The sequence below is a fragment of the Barbus barbus genome, assembly GCF_936440315.1.
Source record: "Barbus barbus genome assembly, chromosome: 19".
NCBI lineage: Eukaryota > Metazoa > Chordata > Actinopteri > Cypriniformes > Cyprinidae > Barbus > Barbus barbus.
Window position 1 is genome coordinate 5,843,256 of NC_136747.1, and position 27,247 is coordinate 5,870,502.

Sequence of the window (27,247 nt, forward strand, 5' to 3'; positions counted from 1 at the left end):
CCTGATTCAAGAATGGATCAGAGTCTTAAATCTGTTGATCTGGTTCGCAAAATTAAATTACCATTCATTTAGTACTGAACTACTTAGATGATACTTTTATGCTTTTGTGAAACCTTCAGTCTCCATTCATTGCATGAAAAACATGAAAAAAAGAACTAGTGCATTCTTTAAAAAAGTCTTGTTTGTTTTCCACAGAAGAAAGAAAGTCATACAGGTTGGTGACTAATGAGGGTGACTAAATGATGACAGAATTGTCATTTTTGGGTTAATTATCACTTTAAATTAACACATGTAACAATTGATATCACTTTTCTTTGTATACACTTACCTATAAAGCAAATGGAAAAAAAGAACAAATACAGATATTTTAAAGGTGTATAGTGTTAAAAAAAAAAAGAGCATGAACTACAACACGACCAAAACTACAAGACAAACCCTGTTTTTCCAGCAATTTGACAAAAAGAAAAGACAAAAAAAGTCACAAATTGGCTTCTTAGCTCAACATCTGAAAGTACATTTTCCGATAAAGCAAATTACCTGAGTGCCATACATCTAAACAGCACTATTTCTGTTGACAGAGAACCTTTCTGTTAGGAAATCTTTATCTGGTTGGAGACACACAGATGTTAAAATCTAGTGCTTAAATGACATCGAAAATACATCTTTTTTCTGTTTGATACTGTTCCATGCTGTTGCATAATGTGCATAATACCATAAAATGCATTCCATTTTGCTGATGTTGTATATGGGATATTTAACACATACATACTGTATGTATTGTGGATATTTTCTGTTATGAACACATAGATATTCTCACTGAATTCCTGGAATGTCAGGCTAGTTATAGTATCAAAGAATAATTTAACAAAACCTTTGTGTCTACAAAACCTTTAAAAACACAAATGCCAGAAAGAGAGGAGTTCATCATCAATAAGTAAACCTTTAGCATATAAACTGTTATGTTAAAACATTAGTTAAAACTGAAAAAAAAAACAAAGTTTACATTCTCTATTTGCAAGCCAAGCGATAACATAATAGAGATTCAGGCAACTGATGGTGAGAAAGCAAACATTTCCATTAAAAAGTATGACATTTTAGCAATACATTTTATGACCTTACTTCTCTTGTCTTGCAATTATTTACATGGGTTGGCAAGCAGATGGATTTGCAATGCAGCAATATTGTACTGATACTTTCTTAGCAGTTCAGAACAAAGAACAAGGTCCAGTTTCAAGGTCCTTTAAATATAAACTTGACTGCATTTAAGTAAACCATCGTCATAGGACTCAATTCATATGTGCAAAATAATAGTTATTTACATGTGCCTGTGTCATCAATACGATATATTTGATTAAGAAACCAATATGTAGTTTAAAGATAAAAATATGGTTATTATGCATCCATCATTTTAACAGTCAGATTCAGTGCAATATCACAACAGCACTATAATAAATGGATAAAAGAAATTGTATCCTAGTGTACAGCACGGAAACTTTAATATTGCATAAGTCTGATTACTGCTGCCAACATTGCATCATCCTGTCCCCAATTTCCCTGCCAGCATGCGGTGATATCTGTATGCTACCGTGAAAAGAATGAACGTTGTAAAAGCTTACTTCTGTAGACATTACTTCTGCCTTAATATACACCATGCCTCACAAACCAGAAGCATTCGCCATTTGTCCAAGCACCATGTGCAGACCGTTCCCAGCGTCTTCAGGAAAAAAGAATTTGTTCTGTTTAGTCCCAATATATTATTGATAATCCGTCTTTGCTGCACCACCCCTTCCAAACCTTGACAAGTTAAAGTTCTGCAAAGCTGATTTACTCAACTATATCCACTGGAACAAGGACTAAAACTCAACTGCAGCTCTTCAAATCACACTTGGGTAAGTCTTTAAAGGTCTTGCACATCCTCTTCAAGGAAGACGTCAAACCCAACTGTTTGACTATTTTTTTTCTATTGCCTCGCTCGGTGTCGTTCTCTTTCCCTCTCTCTATCTCCTTGCACTGAAATGGAGTTCATGCCTTAGAATAATGAGCTTACCGTTATTCTCGTAAGCCAGCTCAAACACCCTGCCCTACATAGTCCCCGCATCACAACAGACTGTTTCTCTGAGTTTGCCGGGCTGATCCCTGACTCCGAGAACCCCTACAGTTTGCTCATGGCTCCATGGAAGCAAGCATTGGCCTCAATCGCTTGCACCCAACCAATAGAATTATTCCTTTCCTTTAGATTTTCCAACCTTCTGGTTGGTGGTTTTTACACAAAAGTGAAAGTTCAGAGCAAACAATTTAGTTAAAAGTCCTTACTCCAAAGCACACAGCCGCAGAACAGTCACCATTCCAAGTGTTGGCAGTTTAATGAAATATTGACTTACCACCATTTTCCCAGGCTTCACACAGCGTGCCGTCTTGGTGTGTGCCTCCACTAGTTTGCTACTTTGACCAAATCCTTTTCTCTTTCTGCAGGTGGGGAGGGAATTGAGTACTTTGAGCCAATCAGGTTGGGTTGTCACTGACTGATTGACATATGTCCAATGGCACCCAATGGAAGGATAAGCTTGTCAGAGATCAAGCTCCTTCCTGTCTACAGTCAAGAGGTGTGCCACTCTTATGAGGTCAGATGGAGTGATTGGATGCCAGCTAGATTTGTGGCAACTCTAGAGTTTAACGTTGGATGCTGGATTGCAAATTTTGGGAAACATTCATTGCCTGAACAAATACCAACATGGTTACCCCACTTAGCAAGCATTGGGATTTGGAGATTTGTTGGTGTTTGTTGGGGTGGTGTGAACTAGCCTTTAGAAAGCTGACTGAAACAGGGAGACTGAGTATGAGCGGGATGAAGGTGGAAGCAAGTGTCTCTTTGAGTCACTATGTGTCCTACTTTCTTCTGCTCCACTATAGCCTCTTGAGTGCATTAAGCAGCTGTGGTGGAGAGGTAACCATGACAGATGCACTGGTGCAATTTCACTTCCTGAATCTGACATGGAAGTGACACTGTACCATTGCAAAGCTGCTGAGACTCCCTCTCCCTACTTCTGCAGCTGAAGGAAGGCTCTGGGCAGCTCTCGAGACTGCTCCTGTGCAAAGAGGCTTATCCAATTGAGCTAATTGTGACCCTGACAACATCAGAGCTTTTAGGGGAGAGGAATATCTTACATGGCAGAAGAAAAAGGAGGAAGAGGAAGGACAGGTACTTCACTCACAGATAGCAAAGATAGTAGCATTCCATAGCCATTCCTGGAATCCTAATGATAATGAGCACCATGACACCAAAAGAAGAGAACATTTCAACTTTTGGTGAAACACTCTAACGTAAGCAACCACTGATCAATGGGAGTTTCAAAGAGTCCAGTTGTGCTTTCAGACACCTGATGTATACAAGCCCAACACACATGAGCAGCATGGTGGAAAGAGTGAAGGAGACGCTTCTTTCCCCTTGTGTCGTCATTCCTCTTGTAGCAAGTGCAAGTGACAAACCTCTGTCAACCAATCAACGTTCTGCAGTGAGTCTCACTTCACCCTTTAGGTATCGAAGTAGCCAACGGAAGGGTACCAAAAAAAGTGGTACGATACCATTTTGTGGTATCATTAACAACTTCTGACAATAGAAACAGACATAATCGTACCATACTGTATTGTACTGAACCATAACGCTTGGTGAAAAAGAGCCTTTATAGTCAAAAGTTCACTTCAAGTATTAACAAAGGATCAATGACACATATGATGTGCAACCCCCTTTATGCAATTTTATGTTTGTGTAAACGAACTGTCCCACGTGTAAGAGTCTTTATTTAAAATGCACATGCTGAGACATGAATTGCAATTATTTAACGTAGTAAACAACATGCCACAGATATTAGGTTGAAAATAACTTGGAATTATGCTGTACGTCAGGGGTTTTTAAACTGTTCCTAATGCCTCCCTGTGGTGCTGCCCATTTTGAATCTCTCTTTTTTGACAGAACCAGTTCAGGCCATGGAGTACTTTACTACTCAGTTAACTCAGGTGTGTTAAATAAAGAAGACATTCAAAATGTGCAGTGCTGGGGAGATTCATTTTGAAAAGCCTAGGTGTATGACTAATGAAGAAACATGGGCATAGCTGAAAAAGGCAATTTAGTTAGACATTTTAATTATATTACATCTTAAAGAATCATATTAGCTGTTATACATGTCAAGATGTACCATGCCTTGCTCTTAGTTCTTTGTCAGGACTACAGGGCATCAGGTCAACTGAGCTCATAGAAATATTCTCACTTTAAATGTCTAACAGCAAAAGCTACAGAAATTCATATTCTAACAGGATAACAGGAATCTACTTAACAGTGAATGGTAATGTATGACTGTGTCCTGTGTCCCCATTCACACTCTAGCATCTTCAGCCCGGCTTGCATTACATAATTAAACCTGCTTGAATAATGAAACACCCTCCATGGTTTAAACCCTGGTCATGTGACTCACCCCATGTAATCACAAGCGTCAGTGGATTCTCCTTTATCTTAAGTGCAGTTTTAAACTGAATTTAGAGGAGAAAGGTCACAGAATAAATGACATGTTATAACTGATCTCACCAACCCCAAAGCACAGAAACTAAAACAAAAAGAGAATTACCAAGAGATCTGGCACTTTTACTGAATCTGAGGTCAATGCAACAACCTTGCAAGTCTTCCACTTAATTTTCTCATTTTTTGACTTCTCATCTGACTGTGTTGAGAATATTAACTAAGGGGTTACTGTTACAAGCAGTAATCAGGGCTAATATTCAACAACAATGAATTCTATAATGTAGTTGGCATCAAGCACAACTGGAAAAAAAAACATGCAACAATTCTTCAACAATGTTATCACTATGCTCTCTTAATTAAAAGAGCCTCTCCAAATCTGTATTCAAGGCAGACTCAGTAAGATGACATCTTAACCCACAGCATCATGACTCTAACCTCACCATCAACAAGTTCTGCTCTGCCAAAACTGAATCTCTTATTTAAGTGGGACAACCAAGATGAATCAGAAAAGAGTAGCCTAACCAAAATCATTTAAGATCTAGGATCTGCTTCTGGAGATCTACTGTCCTGCAGAGTTCAGCTACAGTCCCAATCAAATGCACCTGAGCCAGCTAATCAAGGTGTTCAGGGTTACTGAAAAATTGCAGTCAGATGTGTTGAGTTGAAAGTGAAGTCTGCAGGAAAGTAGCTCTCCAGGAGCAGGGCTGGATATCCCTGATCCAGGATGTCAAACCACAAGATTAATCTGGCTGGTGTTTATAAGGTGCACACAGACTGCATCCAAAACAGCATACTTCCCCACTATATGAAAAACAGTATGTTAAAAGCGTAGTATGTGCAAATTCACAAAACAGTAGACACAAAGTCCTCCAGTGAACTAATACTTCAGGTGAGATTCTGAAGTGCGTATCAGATGGACTCTTTACTATCTCATGAGGCCACGAGAGATGAGGCTGGTCCAGTAGGTGCAACAGTGTATCCATACTATATTCATACTACACAAATTCATTTTATATAGAACATACTTTTTAACAGTCGCAAAGTATTTACTTTTTCAAAAGAAGTACCTACTCAGAGAGTACACGATTTTGGATGCAGTAGGTATTAGCTTGTTTGCAATCATGTGATTCTGATGACGCGCAAAATGCAGCTGGAGGGCAGGAAGTGATTTTTCTATATAGGAATCGCTAGCAGAAACTCAAAATGCCTATGTTTTGTGTTGTTTATGGATGCTCAAATCAGTCAAACTAACCACAAAGAGCTTTTATCACGAATATTTGTTTAACATTATCCGACTAGCCTCCTCTTGACCACAGACGCAGGTTTACAAGGCGTTTTTCAGTCAATGTCTTGCCTTTTCCCCCTTATGAACAACACATTTTCGTACACGATAAAAGCTCCTTGTGGGTTCTCAGTTTGACCGATTTGAGCATCCATAAACAACGAAAATCATAGGCATTTTGAATTTCTTCTAGCGATTCCTAGTGATTTCACACCCTCCAGCTGCATTTCGCGCGTCATCAGAATCACATGATTGCAAACAAGCTATTACACTATATTTCGCAGGCTCTAAATAATCCATACAACCGCATTGTACTCTCTGCTGCCCCCACCAGCTCTGGAGCAACATGGTAGTTACCATGAAGGCATGGCTCTTTCTAGGAAACTGATATGACTGGAGTCACATCTGAGACTCCAGAAACGTTTTATTCAACTTTTCTCCCTAAAGCACTGCAACGTTTCTCAATCAGCAATTCAATAATTGCTATATGTCAGAGTTTGGGGAAGTCATGGCCTAATGGTTAGAGAGTCGAACTCGTAATCCAAAGGTTGCAAGTTTGAGTCTCAGGTCCAGCAGGGATTGTAGGTGGGGGGAGTGAATGTACAGCGCTCTCACCACCTTCAATACCACGACTGAGGTGCCCTTGAGCAAGGCACCAAACCCCCAACTGCTCCCAGGGCGCAACAGCATAAATGGCTGCCCTCTGCTCCAGGTGTGTGTTCACGGTGTGTGTGTGTTCACTGCTGCGTGTGTGCACTTTGGATGGGTTAAATGCAGAGCACAAATTCCGAGTATGGGACATCATACTTGGTCACATGTAACTTTTCAATTTAATTCCATTCAGAGTCAGCAGCGTTTACCTTTTTCGCTGATGGACTCACTCTCCAGCTCCACATCCTCACAGCTGGTGTACTCTGGCGTGGTTGCCAGCTCCTCTTCTGAGCTGCTGAAGCTGCCCATGGTTCTTAGCTTGCCAAGGCGTTTGCTGCGGTGCGGTCGAGGTGGAGGAGGCCGAACCGACTCGGATTGGTCCGAGCTTAGAGAGTCGTTTCGCAGCATGTTATCCATTTTGTCCCGTTTGTTCCTGCGCATGGCTGAGCTAGGGTCCAAGTGGTGCTGTTGGGGTATGGGTTTCCTCGTTGGCTCCGCCGGTCCTCGCCGGCTATCGCCCAGAACGGGGCTGCGGTGTGGTGTTGGTGGGCTATGATTCGAAATCCGATGTCCCGGTGAGCTCCTGTCCATGGAGTACGAGCGTTGACTTGGGCCTCCCAACAGAGGGAGGCGCGACTGCCTCCCAGCAGGCCCATGCAGAGGCTCGTCAAGTTCTGTATAGGCAAGCGAGACGTCACTATGACGCCGCTCGTGCCGAGCCCGTGACACCTGGGCATGGATGCGCATCTGCTCCTCGTAGGGCTGGGGTTTGACTGGGTAGCGCGCCAGGTTGGGGTCGCTGCGGTATCGGGCCTGGTATTCCTCCTCACGGCGTCTTTGGAGTTCATAGTTTTCTAGCTGGCCATCCAAACGCTGGTCTTGCGAGTGCCAGCGTCCTCGGCTGTCTTGATAACCGCCCACCTCATTGTACATTCTTGAACTCCTCGGCGAATGGCCAGGGTCACGTCCGTAGTCGGACGGAGAGCGGGGCATGCCGCCTTCAGCCGGGGCATACTGCAGTCCTCCTTCCCCCTCCCTTTGGTTATATGCCGCGTTGGGGTCCCTGGATGCTGATGGGCTTCTGTTTCTAAGAATGTAAAACGAAATGAGGTCAGTGTGAGTGGTCAATGCAGTGAGGTGAGACTAGCACGGTATTCAATCACAAATGAGCTTCATTTCTCAAGTGATTCACACTAGGGTTGTACAAAACTACATACATTCAAAATTACCTAGAGGTGAGTTGTTTGAACATATATTCTGACTTAACGAAGCCCTGTATAATTACTTACACATAGAATCTATTCATGTATTCAAAAACAGCTGGATGTAGTGCTAAAGACTGAACTGGAACAAAATGCAGGGGTCTCGGGATGCTCATGGTGCACGATGCTAAAGAATCAGCAAGTTGCAACAAAATGACCAAATGTGCAACATAAACGTCCATCCTCATGTGTACACAGACCAACAATTAAAAAAATAATAATCTTCAAATGTTTCTCAGGGTTAGCCTTGTGGTCAGTGTTCTGACATATAGCACAAGACCTGAGTTTGAGTCCCGTCTTGGGGTTCTTTCCCAGTCCTGTTCCCCACTCCTATCACTTCCTGTCACCGATACTACTGTCCTATCACGATAAAATCATGAATGGCATACATATACAGTAACTTAAAAAAAAAGGATTTTAGTTGCAGGGCCCTATGATATCCGCAATGTCACGACATTTGTCAAAGTTTGGATGAACTAATCAAAAGTAGGTCAGCACACTTAAATCAATTCGTGATATGGACTAGAATCTGTAAATATTAAGTCACAAAAGACTATTTAAATATGAATCCTGTATGTTCTGCGTGTCTCTGTGCGAATGAATGGTACAGACGCGTGGTTTCATTTACTACACACATACTGTAGCGCACGTGACGTTCGTCGTGATTTCAGTGTCTGTCGTACACAACGCATAATTTCTGAAAAAGAAAAAACTTTCATCGAGCTATTGTATAAAAATTTTTTTTTAAGTTTTTGAGAAAAAATAAAACATTTAATGGGGCCCTGAAAATTTAATTTTTGTTAAACTTTTAATAGATTGATCATAAATTGTACAAGTTTCATGATTTTAATTAATTATGCACGCTCTTTGCTTAATAAGGTTTAATTTTAACCATTACGAAAAAGTCCAGAAAATTTAAAACTGAAAAAAAAGAGTTGTCAAAGTTCATGTGTACATTTGCATTTATTTGTTTTTTATAAATATATTACTTAATGTTTAACACAATAATTTTTAACACATTTACCAAATGTATGTTATTTCTTGATTGGCTTTCTAAATACTGGTCAAAAATCATAAGATAAATAATGATTATTTTATCCTCAGTTTTTAACAGTAAATAATGAAGATAAAATCTTTATATAGTTTTGTGGGGGGAAAAAATGGATTTCATTTGAAAATGTTTCTCTGGTTTACACATCTAACATTATATTTAAATTCAAATAAAATAAAATAAAAATCTTGCTTTAAAACAATTCCAACGCCAGGGACATTTTTTTTCCTCACACCATATAAATGAGTCTTTATACATAAAAATAAAGCTGCCCTTCTATTCTATTTATATTCCCCTTCGCAAGAGGATTATCATATTTGGGGTTCTTGTCATTAAAAAAAACCTGAAGGAGCACAGCATCCTGATCCATGCCTAATTTTTGCCTTTCTAGTCCCTCAGACTGACACAGACTACACTGTTCGACGCCACCAGTCACCTCAGCTTCACTCCCCATGAGTCTATCCCCATTTGGCTTCAGGACTCTCTTATTTAAGCAGGCATGTGTCCACAAGCATCGCTGTTGTTCCTGCCCTGGAGCTCTTTCATCGTGAGGAGCCCACAGGGACCGTAATGCCCTGTGAGAGTGGCCAGTTGGATAGGGTTTGGTGGCTTTCATAGCGGTTAACCTGTGAGGGCAGAGTGTTGAGTCATGACGGGAAGTGTGTCACACGGAGTTAGAGAAACACTGCAGTGCCAAGACAGAGCCAGATGCGTTTAGTTCCCTCCCTTTCTGTTTCTCTCTCATTAACTATGTTATATCACGCCGGGAAGTCTCACTTACAGCAGATGCTGCTACTCTCCTGCAGCTGGAAAGAGGTTGTTAAAGTAAACAGCCATTGCTCATACGGTTTGTGATTTGAACAAAACCATAACCTTAAGTATTAAAGTTGAGTGTGAATGATCTCTCATTGTTTTATTTAACAAAATAAAAATAAAAAATTACTTAAAAATGACGAAATCTCTTATTTCAATTTAGTTTAACTTGATGCACAACAATAACTAAAACTAAATCTGAAATAAAAATTTATAAAAAAAAACTACGACATTAAAAATTATTTAAATTATTACTAAAATTCAAATTACAAATTAAAAAAAGAAACACTCAAAATAAGCAAGATCTCTCATTTCAATTTAGTTTAACATGATGTACTAAAATAACAAACTAAAATTCAAATAAAAATGTGTAAAAACTACATAGACAGTAAAATAATTTTATTTCATTTAAAATACATTTAAAATTTTTACTAAAATAAAAATGAAAGATTACTAAAAAATGACTTAAATTAAGCAACAACTTTCATTTAACTTGATGCAGTAAAATAAACTAAAACTGAAATAAAAATGCATAAAACTATATAGATATTAAAAAATTAATTTAAACTAAATTTAAATTTTTATCTAAAATTAAAATGAAAAACTACTATAAAAAAAAAAAAAGACAAAATGTAAATAAAACCGTATCTTAATGATCCAAACATAACACTGGCCTTACTTTACTAAGTGATTTGACTTGCAGACTGGTGGATAAAAATATACCGTAGACATACACTGATCTAAAAACCAATCTGCAACTCACTATAAAATGCTGATAACAACTTGGCAACCACATAGAAACACCCTAACAACCACTCATAATACCTTAGTGCTGGCTTTTACATGGGCAAGCATCTTATTTTTATTGACGTGGGCAATACATCATTAAATGATTGTGCAGAGCAGTACCACATTGCGCTGCACCATATTCCAGCAGTAAATGATTGAGGAATGTCTAAACGTAAATGTGACATCATCCATTGTGTCATCATATGCATGCTGCAATATGGGTGATATTATTCCTTGATTTGTGCCTGTCGTCTCTGTGCAAAGCTTCTCAAATCAGAGCAGCCTGACACATACAGCCTAGCAGGAGAAATAAAACTCCAAGACAAAATCATTACAACATTCAGCGGCTGTTTGCTTTAAAATAAAGGCCATTTTGACATTTTGCTCACAGCTGAGACTAGACTGTGCACATAATGCTATTTTCTGTTTGCCTTATGTCGGCTCACCCCACAAATATTGCAATACATTACTGCAATGGCCATGGAAGTAAAGATCCCAAACAATAATTCCTCATTTCCACTGAAATGGTGCCGGCGTTGAAGACAAATTAAATGACACTACAGGTACATATCACTATATTTGCATCCAAAGTGATTTGATTCAACATATTTCTGCAGTCAACAGTTATGTTCATTAAGTAAAAGCCATGAAGCTATTTAAATATATAACAATTAAAATTCATTGCAATAAATTCACAGATGATCTTTGTAAATAAAAATACAGTTTACTTAAAATGGGGAATATAAACTCACTGGAGCAACTGTGCAATGTTACAAAAATAGGAACGGAGTGCCAGTCAGCTAAAAGTGTCACATCACACATTAGAACATGTAGATTAAAATGCTAATGAGTACAGAAGTAGCTTTGCACCATCTATTTTTATTTGCCGTTTTGAGCTGTTCAAAATCAAAAAGAGTCAAAATCGAAACGTTGGTGAATTTCCGAACACATATATGAAATATTTGCTGTAAATACAGGTAACGCTTTATTGTTATTACAATTTAAAATAACTGTTTTCTATTTGAAAATATTGTAACATTCAATTTACTTCTGTGGTGAAATGCTGAATTTTCAGCATCATTCCTCCGGTCTTCAGTGTCACATGATCCTTCAGAAATCATTCTAATATCTGATTTGCTGCTCAAGAATCATTTCTGATTATTATAAATGTTGAAAACAGTTGCTTCATATTTCTGTGAAAACCATGACACGTTTCTGCATACTTTAATAGCATTTATTTGAAATTGAAATGTAAGCGTCTTTACAGTCACTTTTGATCAATTTAGTAGTATTCATTTCATCAATCTTACTGACCGCAAATTTTGAACCGCAGTGTACATGTATATTACAATAATAAGTATATATTGCATAGAAAGGGACTCAAACCTATAATGATGCTCAAAACAGCATCGTAATGGGACAAAAAGAGGAAAACGAACAGAATAAGTGTTCATTCTATACGCACAGCATGGCATCACGAGATGTAAACAGCCCTAAACCTCATGCATGATAATCTTTCCCAACTGTACGGCCAGTTCTGTGCAAGCATTACTCAGGCGTTATAATTACTCCTCTAGGAACATCTGCACGCCTGTCACAAAACCGTCAACTAAGCAGCATTCAGCGAGAGGCACTCGACTGTCACATGAATGCTGCACTGGCAAAAAAACAATCCTCCACAGCAGAGCGCGTCGAGCGTGCACGCACCTGTCACTCAAGAGCTGCACATCTGGGCTGCGGGCGCAAGCATATCGACCACGCGGCTGCATCAAACGCAAATGCAGCGCACCGCACGCCGCTGAAGGGTCAGAAGAGGTCCAGCCCGGGGGAGAAACAAGGTCACGGCTACAGGAAACGCATGCACTAGTCCACAGCAGCTGCTAGCTTAGTGCATCCTCCACCCCTCCCAGCATGCTCTCGCAGACGCAGGCCACACCGGAGCAAAGAGCCAAATCTAGAAAGCCGAAGAGGGCCGAGAGGCACCGAGGGGTGCCGAGAGGCCTGAACGCACAAGGTGCAAAGGCTTCTGGGAGTGGAGAGCGGTGTTACCGTTTAATGCTGTTATCACAGGCTGTATATAGCTGGAGGTCAAGCGCGACTTTACCCTGCAAGGAGGATTATGGTACTTAGCTGATTACTGGCTGCATGGCGGTTATTGCTTAGCAATTGTATGGCCCGGGAACTCCTCCGAGCGCCCAAGTCTAGATTTCAGCATAATCATCTTCCTCTTTGCCCCAGCAAACTCCAGGAACAAAGCGGAAACAATATCCCAGTGAAATAAACCTCTCTGGATATGATGCATCAGCATGTAGAAGTTGGCTGTCTCAGCATGTGTGCAGTAAATGCATGAGTGTATGGGCACCTTTCCCTGAGCTCATGTGGGCGATCGAGCATGTGTGTGTTCACAAATATTCATACATCCAGTTTGTGTGTGTGTGTGTGCGTGTGTGTGTGTGCATGGTATCTTTCTCAAGCAGACAGATTCACTCTGAGCCTTGCGGGCATGTGTATGTGTGTGTGTGTGTGTGTGTATGTGTGTCTGCATCTGTGTGAGAGTGTGAACACAGCGCCACCTAAAGCCAGTGCAATATCTTACACGTTAGCTGATTGGTGATAATTAAAAGGGTGCATCACATTCACAACTATATGAAAAATGTTGTATATAACTTAATGTCTCATGCAAATATCTACAAAACAGGGTGAATTATAGTACATGAGTACACAAACATGCTGGAATTTAGGGGTGCATGATTTGGGGGAAATCAAATGGCTGTCTTTCTGATAAAAATTGTGATTGCCATTTAAAATGTGATTTAAAAAAAAAAAACAAGTTTGCTGTGGTTGTTTGTAGGGATGCACAATTTGACAGAACTATTATATATATGGCTATAAAATGCTACTACTACTTCCACTACTATTAATAATAAATATTAATAAAATCATTAATAATAATAATAATAATCACTATTATTATTACTTAAACAACACTAATTGTATTAATATTAAATAGAAGTATAAAAAATACTCAATTAACCTAAAATAATTACTGAAATACTTACTATTGAAATATTTCCCTGTAAAATACAAAAATCAAGTATTGAAAAAAGAAAAAGGCACTGCAACTGTAACATCTCAATATTTATGGCTGTCTTAATTATTTCATTTTCAAACGTTAAACCACTGAACTTTTGTTTTGACGGAAACAGCAGGGAGTCCTTAAAGCTTCTCCTTTGTTTAAAAGCACTTCTCATCACAAGAATGTTTGGCACTTTTGTTGCCAAATGCATATTAAAACAACCCAAACTCAGCATATGCAAAGATGGAGTTCATATGGAACAGCATCTACTGGGAACCGAACCACTTTGAGATGCTGAAACACTGGATGTGGTGTTTTAAAAATGAGCTGCTCATGTGTAAATGAACACATTGCCGTGTTCAGCTTCACTCTGAAACACACAGCACATGTATTTATTTAATTAAATCACAGCCTTTGCCATTTGATAATTGCACTAAGCCATATCACAATTTTGGTTTTATTTTGATAAATCATGCATCCCTGCTGAAACTGTATTCAGAACCTTCCTCAGAAACAAAATTATTTTTTATGATTTTCATGTTTTTAGGTCAGCTCTTAAACACATGCATTTATCTGCCAATGTGGATAGAGCACAGTACTAAACACTGCATCTACAGAGCTGCTGCAGAGAAATTACATTTGAGCTTGCGGTTTAAATTGAATGTGAAATATTAATATTGCATTGCAGGCAGCAAAAAAAGTGAGAAAATGACTCTTATGACCCAGCCCCCCCCCCCCCCCCCCCCCAATACATCAAAAACACTTATGAGTCAGTGGGAGTGATTACTGAATTAATTACTCGCTCGCTGAATCACAAGTCAGATCAGTTTTAATCATGTGTGACTGATCCTGTGTTATGTTGTGTTTAAGGTTTGTGTTTTTAAGGACAGAATAGTTTTTAAGGATTGACTAGTTGTGCATATGACAATGTATAAAGATGCACATCACATTAGTGATATAATATCTGTAGTTATAACTATATATAATATAGGATAGCATTTATGTGAACCACTGTGCTCCATTAAAATCCGTTTAAAATACATTAGTCAGTGTGAACACACCTTGCGCAACAGCCTAGCAACCACCTAGAACATCTTAAGCAACTGCACAGCAGTACATTAAAAACCTCCTACGTCTAGCTTGCATCTTCAAACCTAGTTATTTGTGCAAATCCATTTGTAGATGCAAGTGCAATAATTCTCAGCCTCTTAGACTCCAAAGCCCTCATTGTCCTCAACAATAATCAAAGGCCCCAGTACTTTTCCAGTTGTTATTGATTCACTAAATAAGGATTTTTAAACAATATTTTACTTCATTTTTCTACCTGATAAAATATTTTAGAGATTGGCATAACTACAAAAATATATATATCCAGTTTTATGATTTTATTAATTTACATGACATTTCTAAGTCTAGAAATCACAATTAACCCCATAAAGCCTGATACACAAAATATCTACAAAAATAAAATATTTAAAAACAAACAAAATGTGTATTTTTGTTATTTACTTTTTTTAATATTGTATTTGATACAGGAGACGACGATCGCGTCTATTCCTCTCACAAATCCATCGTTTTGCCTCAGAAGACTTGGAATATTAATACTTTTCGACTGTAGTTATCTACCTGTTATATTTGTGTTTTATTGACAAAAGGTAGGTTTAGGGGCAAGGTTGGGTTACATGCTCATGAATGTGTAAATAATGTAATATAAATAAAACTGTTGTGACTGTTACATTGAAAAATCACACCCCAACATATAAGCAATAGTGGCAATATTATTACCCAATATATAATTTAATCATGACGATAAAATTCTCAGTGCCTTTCACATCGACATATTGATGCCAAGGGTTTCTTACTTAAAGCAATGGAGGACCCTGCATTGTCAAAGCTTCAATATGTGAGAATGTATTGATGTATCACATTTTAAAATGATTTTTCAAAAAAAAATGATGCATGGATAATCAAGTAACCTAAATTGCTTCAGTACAGTAAGTATTTATCTTGAAATATTATTAACAATATAAAAGTTAGGCCCAATCCCAATTCTATTTTATACGCCTTCACCTACCCATACCCCTGTGCCCTTCCGCTTGTCCCTTGAAACAAGAGTATCAAGGGGTAGGGGGGAAAATATTCCCCTAAGAAATGGGACACCACTACTATACCATTACAGGTCATCATACGTCATCTAGCTCCTACAATACACACACCTATACTGGTGTGCTGGAGCCTTTAGTTACCGTTCTATATTAATGCGCTGCTTACTGACACACACACACACACACACACACACACATCAGAGATCACGCAGCTCACACATCCTTGTCAACGCTGCCCAGTGACTTTTATTAATAAATACTGAATCACTAAATTATATTTTCCAGCAACGAGAGGATAAAATCGCTGTATTTTAAAGTAAATTCAGACACGCATACACACAACTTTCATCTCGCTCTCAAATTGGCCTTATTTGAGAAAACAATTTAGCGATTTCTAATTATTGGGGGGGGCTGGACCCCCTCAATCTCTACTGTGGTTATGGCTCTGATCAGACATGAAAATATGTTGTGGGACTATCGTGCAGTCATGGAAGCAAACTTCAGCTAATTTTTTTGCAAACATTTCTTTGAATAACATCACCATAAATATGAACACACGATTGAATTCAACATAACACAAATGATTACTTTTCATTCAAATCTTTAATAAGGCTTACATTTATTGGGTTTCTTGTTTGCTTGGGCAGCTGTTGCCCCTGTAATAATTCTCATACCCCTTCGTTTGAAGTGTGGTCCCGAAAAATCTTTGTTTGAAGGGCCAGATGGCCCTCCAACCAAAAGAGAATCGAGACACCCCTACCCCTTCACGTCAACACGCAAAACGAAGGGGTAGGGGTAAGTGTAGGGGCTACGTTTAGAGTAAACATTATTCTTACGTTTAATTTATGAAAATCAGCAAAGATTTGACAGCAGAAAGACATGTGAACCAAGAGCTGAAGGGGGACATTTGTACAATTATACTAAAAGGCTAAAAAATTCAAAACTATCAGAGTCAGAAGGCATGTAGTAATGTTTTTTCAACAAAAAGTTGTTCATGTTGATCATTTAGAGGCCTTAGAAATTTGTGTATCAAATATGATAGAGTATGATTTTAGGGAGCTACACCGATTCAGATTTTTCAAAACAGAGGGAACCCTTGTTCTTAAAGAAAAAGAAAAGAGACAATTAAAATAAGACATATCCTGATGTTTGATTGTTTGAGCTTATTTTAATGCCCGTTTTGTCTTATTTTATGTCGCCCCGCTGCGCTAGTTTGAATGACTGCACCTTCAGACCTGTTGTTGCCAGGCTAGCAAGGTTCATCATCCAGTCCCACTTTAGGACAGATGGTATAAATCAAATCTGCTCCCGTACATTGATTTGAGCAGTGTTGTGATGGGCCCGCTGGAGCCTCCACACAGCCATCAGACAGCAGCGGAGATCACAGCCTCTCACCGAGAGGGATCCGACTGACCTGCTTCCATGTACAACCTCTAAGACTGCCTTATTAGCTTCTCAAAACACACACATGCCGTAAGTAGGCCATACCCCAGTAGAGCAGGACACACTCCATGGAAGAGGTGCAGAGAATTCGGGGAAGAGAATCAACAACTGATGAGGTAAACAAACCTGCCAATAAGATATCAAAGCACAGGCAGGCAAAATACTGGACACATGAACCTTAAGAGGCACACAAACCATTAGGAATGCACCAATATATTGGCCATTAATTAGTATTGTTAGGGTGTTGTTGGGAGGTTGCTAGGGTGTTCTGAGTAATTTTAGCATGTTGCTATGTGGATGTTAAGGTGTTAGGGTGGTTGCTAGGTGATCACGTATTGATCCAAGTCACTGGGCATCTCTGCTTTGGGTTTGTGATTTGAACTCATAACCCTAAGTGTGTACAATAGCAATAATGATGCTTGCGTTAGCAAACACCACTAAAAATATTTCTCCGTTAAATCACAGCTGATTGCTCTTTATGGTTATAATAAGCTTCACCATTAGTTAGATTACAGAATGCTACAGACCTGTCATTTATTCTACCCCCCCCCCACCACCAATGCAACACCAACATCCAGAGACAATAGCACTCAGAAATGTAACTCTGCGCTAAGTACGGCGTGCCAGACATGAGTCATACTTCAGAAGGCAGTAGCGAATGCTCCAGAACGCTGGTGCAGTACTCTGGATCTATTAGTATGCTCGTTGTGTTCCAAATATGCACTGATTTTAATTACCTACTCTTCCGATTCAGGGTACATCACTCAAACGCTGCACTTCTGATGGAGTAATGCTGTTTGCTGGAGTCCAAAGCCCAGTCAACTTCCTCCCTTTCCAACAGAGGGGGAAGACTTAAAGAAATAGTTCACACAAAATATGAATATTAATATTTAAATTGGTCATTGTTTATTCACCATCATGACTTTCATACGAAAAGATTTTGCATTACATGCTTTTCCTTACTGTTCAAAAGTTTAGGATCAGTAAGATTTATTTATTTTGATTCTCATTATTTTATCATTTTATTTAGCAAGGATGCATTAAACTGTTGAAAAGTGTAAATAAAGAGATTCATAAACAGAGCAAAAGTTATTTTTCATTGACAGTTTTTCTTTTGAGATGGATCGCTTTGATGAATCATTTGATCAGGTTCACAAAATCATCTGAACGATTCATGTGTGAACCAAACTGATCAGTTGAACAATTCGATTTCTATTTCAGTCTGTTTCTCACAAAAAAAGCAATTATATACATTCAGAAGATTTGGAACACAAGCCATACTTTTGTTATGCCTTTATGGTGAAAAGTTTTGTCAGTTCCCACTGCTTGAAACTGCAAGGAAAAGAAGTAGCACTCCAGAATTTCTCTTTTAGTGTCCCACTTCAAAAAAAAAAAAAAGTCATGCATGTAAATTGGTTAGTGTTTTCATTTCAAGCTAACTATTCCTTTAAATGCACTTCGTGTCTTGTAAGGATGACTCTGTAACTAATGGCCACTCCAGTGTGGTGGGATTTGAATCACTTAGTCCAGCACCCCACACAGACGTCTCTATTTTGGGCCTGGACAGGCAGGTCATAGGGCCGTAGAGTGCCTTGCAGGCTGCTGAATAAATTATTTGTTTCTTTATTTAGTGGATGGCGGCCGAGTCGGCAGTCTTAAAAGAGGATGCAAGGGAAAGAGTACAAATGAACACACGTCGGTTCCTCTGACGCATGCGATGCAGCACAGCGCTGCGAGAGACGTGGGTGAGCGGCGCAGTCAGACGGGAGACTTTCTCGTCTTGTTTTAAATGAAAACAGATTTTCTCTCTCTTCTCTCTCCGATAAACACTGCCCAATTCATCCACTCCAGTCGAGCCCTTTCAAGCACTTTCAATCAGATTTCACACAAAAGAAAAATGCAGTGCGACGCACGACAGCTCAAGTGTAGAAAATTGCAGTGGCACTGAGCACAGAGAGCTAAAAATGCATTGGCGACCCGCTTGGAGCCAAGTATCGCTGATATTTCTATAGCAAAGTTTGTTTCTCAAGGGCAGAAGTGATGAATATTTCTTTGCGTATTATCAAAGGCAGAGAGATGTCATGCTGCTGTCAGTGACGGAGAGGACGGGAGCTCTGGGAGGATGAAACGTTTGTGGGTTTGGGAAATGACACTCTACAGTGTAGCAAGAAGTGTTGTGTGCAGCCTTTTCATGTGGAGTCAAAAATGGCAGGGATGTAGAGACGTACCGATTCTGAGCTTGTACTTGCTAAAATGCTTGGGCATGCAGTATATATGCAACACATGCCTCGGAGACACATGACAGATGAAAACAATATGTGCTTTAAAATCAGCTCAAAATATCAGACATGTTTGAAATCTTCTCGATGGATGGGTTCAGTCTGAAGCTAAAAACAGAGTCCGTGTCCATCATACTGCTCGATTTTCTGTGAAATCTGTCAACTCAAATCTGCAGATTTCTTCTGACTTTCTGCAACTACAGCGCGAACGTCTCCAAACTGCAAATCTGGGCAAATATTAGGGCTGGGTATTGACACAAAGTTCACGATTCAATTAGATTCGATTAGATTGATTTCAATCTTGATTCAGTTCCATTTTATACCGTTTCATTTAGATGCATATGCAATCAGGTATTGAACATGTCAACTGTTTTTCAAGGAAAAAAGTCTCTCTCAATTTAAGGGGTGTTTGGACAAAAGCTTTTCATTTTTTCATTCAAACTTTTGAACTTTTCATTCAAACGTTCATTTACATGACAGCAGCATTTTGGGGGCCTGAAAAGAGTTTCAAAGTGCAAGTTTTTGAAAATGATACCATTATTGTCTCACTGTAAACTAGGATAACGCAAATTTGGGAAACCGCTAATGTTATGCACGTGTATTGCATGTTCAGCCAACAGGTATCAGTCTATATAGGTTTCTTTACAAAGTAACATCGCCAACTACTGGCCTGCATTAATACTACAGCATTTTTAGTCCTTTTCACAGATCCACGTGAACTGGATTTAAATATAAACATTTAAACAGTGGATGTCATAACTGTCAGGTGTGGATGAAGGGATGAGAGCGAGGACTCACTTGCAGGAGGAAATAGGGCTTTATTGATAATAAAATAAAATCAACAAACAAAAACTACAGGCAAGGCAAGGCAAGGCAAGGCAAGGCTTCAAACAGGGTAACATCGATGACAAACTGCCACAGGACTGCAAACACAAGGAGATTATAAAGGGAGCAAATGAGGAGGGTAACGAGAAAACACAGGTGGGGCAAATTAACCAATAATCAGGAAACAAGGTGGGTGGGGTCAAAACAATTGACATGAGAGCGCATGGCACATAGAACCAAACAAGACAAGCCATGTGCTCACACAAAACAAAAACACAAGCACATGGCCAGCAAAACAAAATCACTAGCCATGTGCAAAACAGGACATGAACACGCAAGCAGCTAATGAGGAGACTCATAAGCCGCGTGTTCACAAAACATGACAAACATGAAAGCACACAAGTGACAAAGTGAAAAAACACAAGCTGCGTGCAACACAGAACAAGACAAAACAAGAGAAAGCACGCAACCGGACCCGAACCGCGTGCCGAACAAAACACACACACACACAGACAGAGGAGGGCAGGGCCCGAGCGAACTCGAAATCGCATGCTCCCACAGCAAGAACAAACCTGGAGCGTGAGTGTCTGATCCCCGACACGAAACCAGAACTAAGCCTGAACAAGACAGGAGTGCCGGGATCCGAACATCACGCCCCAAAATAAAACAGAGCACGCAGACAAGAGAGTGTGTGGCTCGAGCACACTCGAAGCCGCACGCTCACCAGAAAACAAGACAAGAAGGGAGTGTCAGAGCTCCGTCACAAAACCATGAATAAACTAGACCGAAGTGACAGAACCCTGACAATAACTTGTGTTCTTGATGGATATACTCAAACATAGGCTACATAAATATTGAAGAACAGGTTGAATAAAACTATAATGAGCATGTACTATAGTTCAAATTTTAGCAAATTGCTCCTTATTTGTAGTTAACATTTATGTAGCTAACTATCGACTTTATGGACAGTGAAAGGCTTTTCTGATATAACGTTACATGACATATTGTACAAGCTGTTTGATGTCTTTCTGCGTTTCAAACACTGATTAAGCGATTACATGAGACATTAATTCCAGTAAGATGTACCGTTTCTTTCAACACCTTCTGATATTGATTCATGTTTATTTTGTGCTATAACTAGTAGTAAAGAGGAGGAGATGATCGGTTTGATCTCATGTGACATTTGAACTGAGGCAGCTACATCAATCTGTCACGCCACATTAAAGAGCGCTAAAACTGTATTTATTGTTTGAATTTCATAGTAAATTTGACAGAATTTAAAAGCTGACACTTTGTTACATATCAAAATTAACGAAGCACAAAGCTAACTGCGATTTATTGAATGATAGGCGTGCTACAAATAATGTTTCTTTAAGTTCTGTTCACACAACTGAAAACAGCATAGATTGATTCTTGGGATTTAACAATCGATATTGGTTCATTAAAGAAAGAATATTTAAATATCTTGGAAAAATGTATAGTGTATTTCCAGCCTTTAGCCATATGAGAGTGAGAAGAAAGAATGCAAATTGTTACGTTCCATTAGAAATAACAATGTATCGTTATGTTATTTACTCCTCCAAAAAGTAACACTAAATACTACTTATATTACTACACACTGCACAAAGTTAAGAAAAATTTGTCTACAACTGATCCTCCATCTTATGCACTGCATCACTTTTCCCCCTATTTTCTAGAAATATATCGAACATCTCCACATGCATACTTCACATTTTTCTGTTCCTGCACAACTCAATCTTACAAAGGTAAAAAGATCATCTAAATATTCGGCTAAATAATATGATGAAATATTACTGGTAGACACTCGTATGTCCTATATAAATAACTCCATTCGTGATCTGAGAACCCTGACCTACTAGGCAAAGGTCAAGCAGCCTCCCATCGCATGCATTGATCTATTCCTCTTGACTGAGCAAGGCCACTGCCATCTAACTGACCATCTTTAATGCTATACGCATCTTCCTTCTCACACACAATGAAGAAAACAGGCTCCCAACAACGACTGTGACAGAGGCTCAAAAATCATCTTTCTCATTGGTGGAATTCACTCAATAGATTCACAATGCTGTTAATCAACCAATCAATGATCTTATTAGGACAAATATCCTGCCAGCTAAATGGCGTCATTTAAATTTAACCTCAGTTTAAGGATCAATAAACCAACACCAAACTCCAAGTCTTGATTTATCTTCACCTTGTCTATTGCGTCTGCCCTGACCTTATTAGTGCTGCATGATAAGGCAATGCTCACTATTGTTATTGCTATAACTCAGCCCACAGTGTTTAGAAATGAATGACGACTCAAATTGTGTGACTGGTTTAGGAAAAGGTGTGCTATTATTGTTCAAAGTGATCAGACTGAAAGTTTTTCCTTTTTTTGAGCAGAAAACATGCATAAACTATGATGGAAACACATCTACTGAATAAGTTCCTGGATGCGCAACAAAAAACTCATCACTTTGCCTCAATAGATCATGCAATTGGTCCAATCTCATTGCACACCATCGAAAATTGTGAAATGCCCGAGTCAAAGTTTTTCATGGCATGTGACACGCTGTATGAAGGACTGGACATTTCTTGCTTACATCGAACATATTGCTAGTCCTAAGTGGCTATTCACACAGAATGCGTTCTTGCATTGAAAAACATAAGATGGGGGCAATGGAATGGGAAAAATGCAAGGTTACGAGACACAAGTTGAAAGGAGCTGTATATAATTTTTTTGATTGTACTAAAGCATAGAAATACAGATATTTAAGAAACATGGGTTACACTTTATTTTAAGGTGTCCTTGTTGCAGTGTAATTATAGAATTAAGTACTTAGTAATAATAATTAACTACATGTACTTACTATAGGTTTAGGGTTAGGATTAGGGTTTGGTTTAGGGTTATTTGCATGAAGTAGTAGTATATTTATTTAACGCCATGTCAGCATCAATCAGCAGGCTATTTTCATGGCAAAAACAATTAAAAAAATACAAGTGTAACAAATACAATAAAGACCAGCAAACAAACAAACACAAGTTATATTACACAAGATGTTTTGCTTACATGCATGTAATTATGCATCATTTATTGTTATTATAATAGTAAGCACATGTAACGTGTAACAAGGGTGTGTGTTCAAAATTTACAAAGTTAAATAATAAGCGAGTACATCATGAATCCATTTTCCAAACTGTGATTTGGCTTATCCTGAATCACTACGGTACACCTATAATACGTTTTTATATTCTGACTATTTTTGACTGGTTCTGGTAGGAACCGATGTGGAGTAGCCCAGTACCTGCGTGATTCTTCATAGACCTAAACAGAGAGAAGTAGCTCTGGTAGAGCCCTATGCATGATCCTTAGAAGTTGTGTACCATTAGACTGACTGCCATGTGTTCATATACTGATTTTCAAGCTAGAGTGAACTTTATTGGATTGGTTCGGCATTGCATTGAAATTGAAGATTTTAGATAATCTGCCTACACCACTGAAATGATGTTAAACTTTACAATCAAAATGTTTAATAGCGCTTTGTCTCCAGATTTGACTATAATGCAAACACTGACACTTCAAACCAAATCAACATTTCAAAAACTACAACTACTTTGACAAAATAATGTCTAAATATATGCATCTAAATGAAAAACCAAATGCAAAGTAACTATATCTGAATCAAATGTTCCCAGAAACCATGATATACACAGTAATGTTGAGATTTTTATATGGTTATACACATGGCATTACAGATGGTAAATGCATAATTTAGGGTAGGGGTGTGCGATATGACGATTTTTGATCGTGGACGATAAAAATGTCTCCACGATCTGCTTTTGAAGAAATATCGTAGTATCGCGCTACCGCGCACATTGTCAAATACAGTTCTGGCGTCGCCGTCTCTATGTACTGTACAACACGACATACAGCAGTAGAGTTACTCAGACAGGACACTGCACTTATTCGCGATCGCAAAAGTACATTATTTGCATACAAGCCTTGCTGGTTAAATGTTTAATTCGCGCGCTGGTCTGACCTGCGCTTGTTCTGAGCGCATACACCTGAAGCACGCGCACTAAAACGCCTGTCTAACAGCGCCTGATTACTCAACTAAGTTATATTTTGCGCTAATACTGTCAAAACACACAAGGTTTACATACAGACTGAGTTGGTTATCTCTAAAATGAAAGTAAATAGTTAAGAGAGAAACGGATGCGTGCCTGTACTGTATATTAGATGCGTGCAGCTCTTAAAGGGACAGGACACTAAACATGCTGTCGACTGTCATTAAAGGGATAGTTCACCCTAAAATTGAATTTCTGTCATTATTTACTCAGTGGAAAACCAAACAGTTGCTGGTCTACATTGACTTTGATAGTAGGAAAGAAAAATCCTATGGAAGTCACTGAGGACCAGCAACTGTTTGGTTTTCCACCTTCTTCAAAATGGCATTTATAAATGTTCAGCAGAAGAAAGAAACTCATTCCGGTTTAAAACAACTTTTGAGTAAATGATGATATAAAAATAAAACATTATGACAGAATTGACAGACAGATGACAGAATATTAATTTGTGGGGGAACTATTCATTTAACGTTAACAAAACAACAAAACGCAAAAGAGAAAAATCACTCACTATTCTTGACTGAAAAACTTTAATACAGTTGCTTTAGGAATCAGTCTATCTAGTGTTTTATTTTTATATTTGTTCATTCAATTTCATTGAATGCTCTGCTAAATACACCTATTGTACCTGGAAATAAAGCACTGTTTGTTTTATTTGTATATTATGTGTATTTGTAATGTGTATCTTTGTTCTTATTTTTTAATAAGAAAAATAAAATAATGACAAAGATTTTTTATCTTCACCCACTTTGGCCTAAATATCTGCCATGCATCTTTGTCTTTCTAGTTTGGCTGTAATGCTCAGACAACTTGTAAAACCAAAATAGTAAAACTAACAAAGAATCGGGATAAAAATCGTGAATCGTGATATTTCTATAAAAAATCGTGATATGATATTTTTCCCATATCGCCCACCCCTAATTTAGGGGTAAATATTTAGTACAGTAAAATCTCCTTTAAATACACATTAAAGGAAAAACAAAAGTCTGTCATCAACCCTGATCAGGAGACATGGTGGAATTATGCATAGTAGTGCAGATACTTCAGTAGCATCAAGATTACAACTTAATATCATATGGTCTGCTGAAGAGGAGGAGGATGATTAGGATAGAGTGAATACACAGAAATGTAATTTCCTAACATTAGCCCGAAATTCAGAATGAACACATGGCAGTCAGCCTAATTAATGGTAGCCTACACAGCTTATAAAGGATCATGCTTTTTTGTTTTATTATTTTATTTTATTGTATTATTATTAATACATTTTTTTTATATGTATCTGTGCATTAAAAATATCATCCCTGCAATAAGAATGACGCTGAGTCAAATTAAGATAAAGATGTGTTCTCATGTCTGGAGTGTTTATTGAACCAATCAGATAAAAGTAAATTGAGAGTCAGGGAGAGCCTCATTTGATTGGCTGCAAGAAGAAGGTCCCGCCTTCCACTCGCACTTGCAAATCTGAAATCAGTGAGAGAATCGTGCCAAAACTGCAAGCGCAAAGACGCAGACGTAAATAGCGGGTTATTTGGGGAACATTTTGCCCTACGCACACAAGAAGTCATTTAGACAGTTGCAACGATTTTTTTCTCCACACACATATTGGTTTTACGCGGTCAATCCGTATTGCAGCTCTTGATACGGTTGTTTTCGCTTGCAAAACGATGCGCACAGGCTTGCAATACTTTAGCGTGGAAAAATGGAAGTCAGAAGAATACAGATCATATTTATTTTGCCTTAACATGAAGTTGCAGTTTCACAATACATGAATTACACTTACAAAAAACAGTAAAAGGCTGCACATCTTTTTTTCTTACGCTTGAAACGTGATTTACACTTTTACAAATCTTTTCTTGCGCATGCAAAATTAATTTACACTTGCTTTTTTTATGTACACTTTCACAAATTTAGCATGTGAATCTTTTTGACGTCATTTTACCTTCATATTAATACCTTTAAATTTCTGTGTGTGTATATGACGCTAGTTTTACTCAGATGAGGAAATTAGGAAAGTTTGGATGACCCTGTTCCCCTCACACACACACACACTCACACGACGAGTTACGCGCAAAACTCCACATTTGAACAGTCAATACAATAGCAAATACTTGAACTAATAACAAAACATACTTACAGTTGCTGATTCAGAAGCACCAGATTGTCATAGCAAAGTCGGAATTAACCCTTTTTTTTAAAATAGCCTTCATGCACAGCCAGCCTTGTACTCTCCTAGGTTCACGAATCTGTCGTCCATTAAATGCATTGCACAAAATCAAACATTTGGGTTGTGCTGTTGTGTTGTAAACAAATCTTAACCAATGATTCCTAATTGCATCTACTTTTGGAAGGCCAAATAAAGTTATTTTGCTTTCACATAGAAACACACAGCGTCTCCCTGACACGGCTGCATCAACACTACTGAAACCACCCCTTCATTCTTTGCGTGAACATTGGGGTGGCATTACGCAAATATTTCCACATCGTGATGTAGACATGTTTGAATGAGCCGTTTTATGAGGGCGTGGCAGGGTCTTAACTTTTATAAAGAATATATCTTTGGGTTTGAGACTTTAGTCTTTGCAACTTTAGGGATCTCATCTATGCACGAACAGCTTGTAACACTCTAAATAGAAAGGAAAACTTGAAAATCGCATCATATGACCCCTTTAATATTTACAAATACTAGTCCATATCGCGATTTGATTGAAGTGCAATGACCTACAAATTGCAAATTCTGTGACATTCCGCGTTAAACTGTAAATTCCATTTTTCTAAGTAGATTCCACGATTCCGCATTCCAAAAATCATAGGGCCCTACTCCGGCTACAATGCTCTTCCACAAGATGCATGCAGTTCTGTTTATTAACCCCTAGAGCGCCAAAAGTTATGGACTGCAGCTTTAAAATAAGGCATTACCGAAACATGCTAAGTTTACTTGTTTCTCTGAAAAACAGTGCTACAGCCAGTTATTCTGCTGTTAAATGGTTGTTCTGTGTCGGAATGTCTGTTTATGTTTTGGTCTGTGCG

At 38.5% G+C, this 27,247-nt stretch overlaps 1 protein-coding gene across 1 annotated transcript in view; it reads right to left on the bottom strand.

Annotated features, from left to right (window-relative positions):
* Positions 1 to 27,247, bottom strand: part of LOC306885319 (regulating synaptic membrane exocytosis protein 2-like) — a gene marked incomplete at its 5' end in the record, with an annotated part of 146,707 nt that overhangs the window by 76,108 nt on the left and 43,352 nt on the right. Inside the window, 2 exon segments of the mRNA XM_079441772.1 lie at positions 6,656 to 7,532; positions 12,228 to 12,241. Of these exon segments, the coding sequence (XP_079297898.1) occupies positions 6,656 to 7,532; positions 12,228 to 12,241 (891 nt within the window).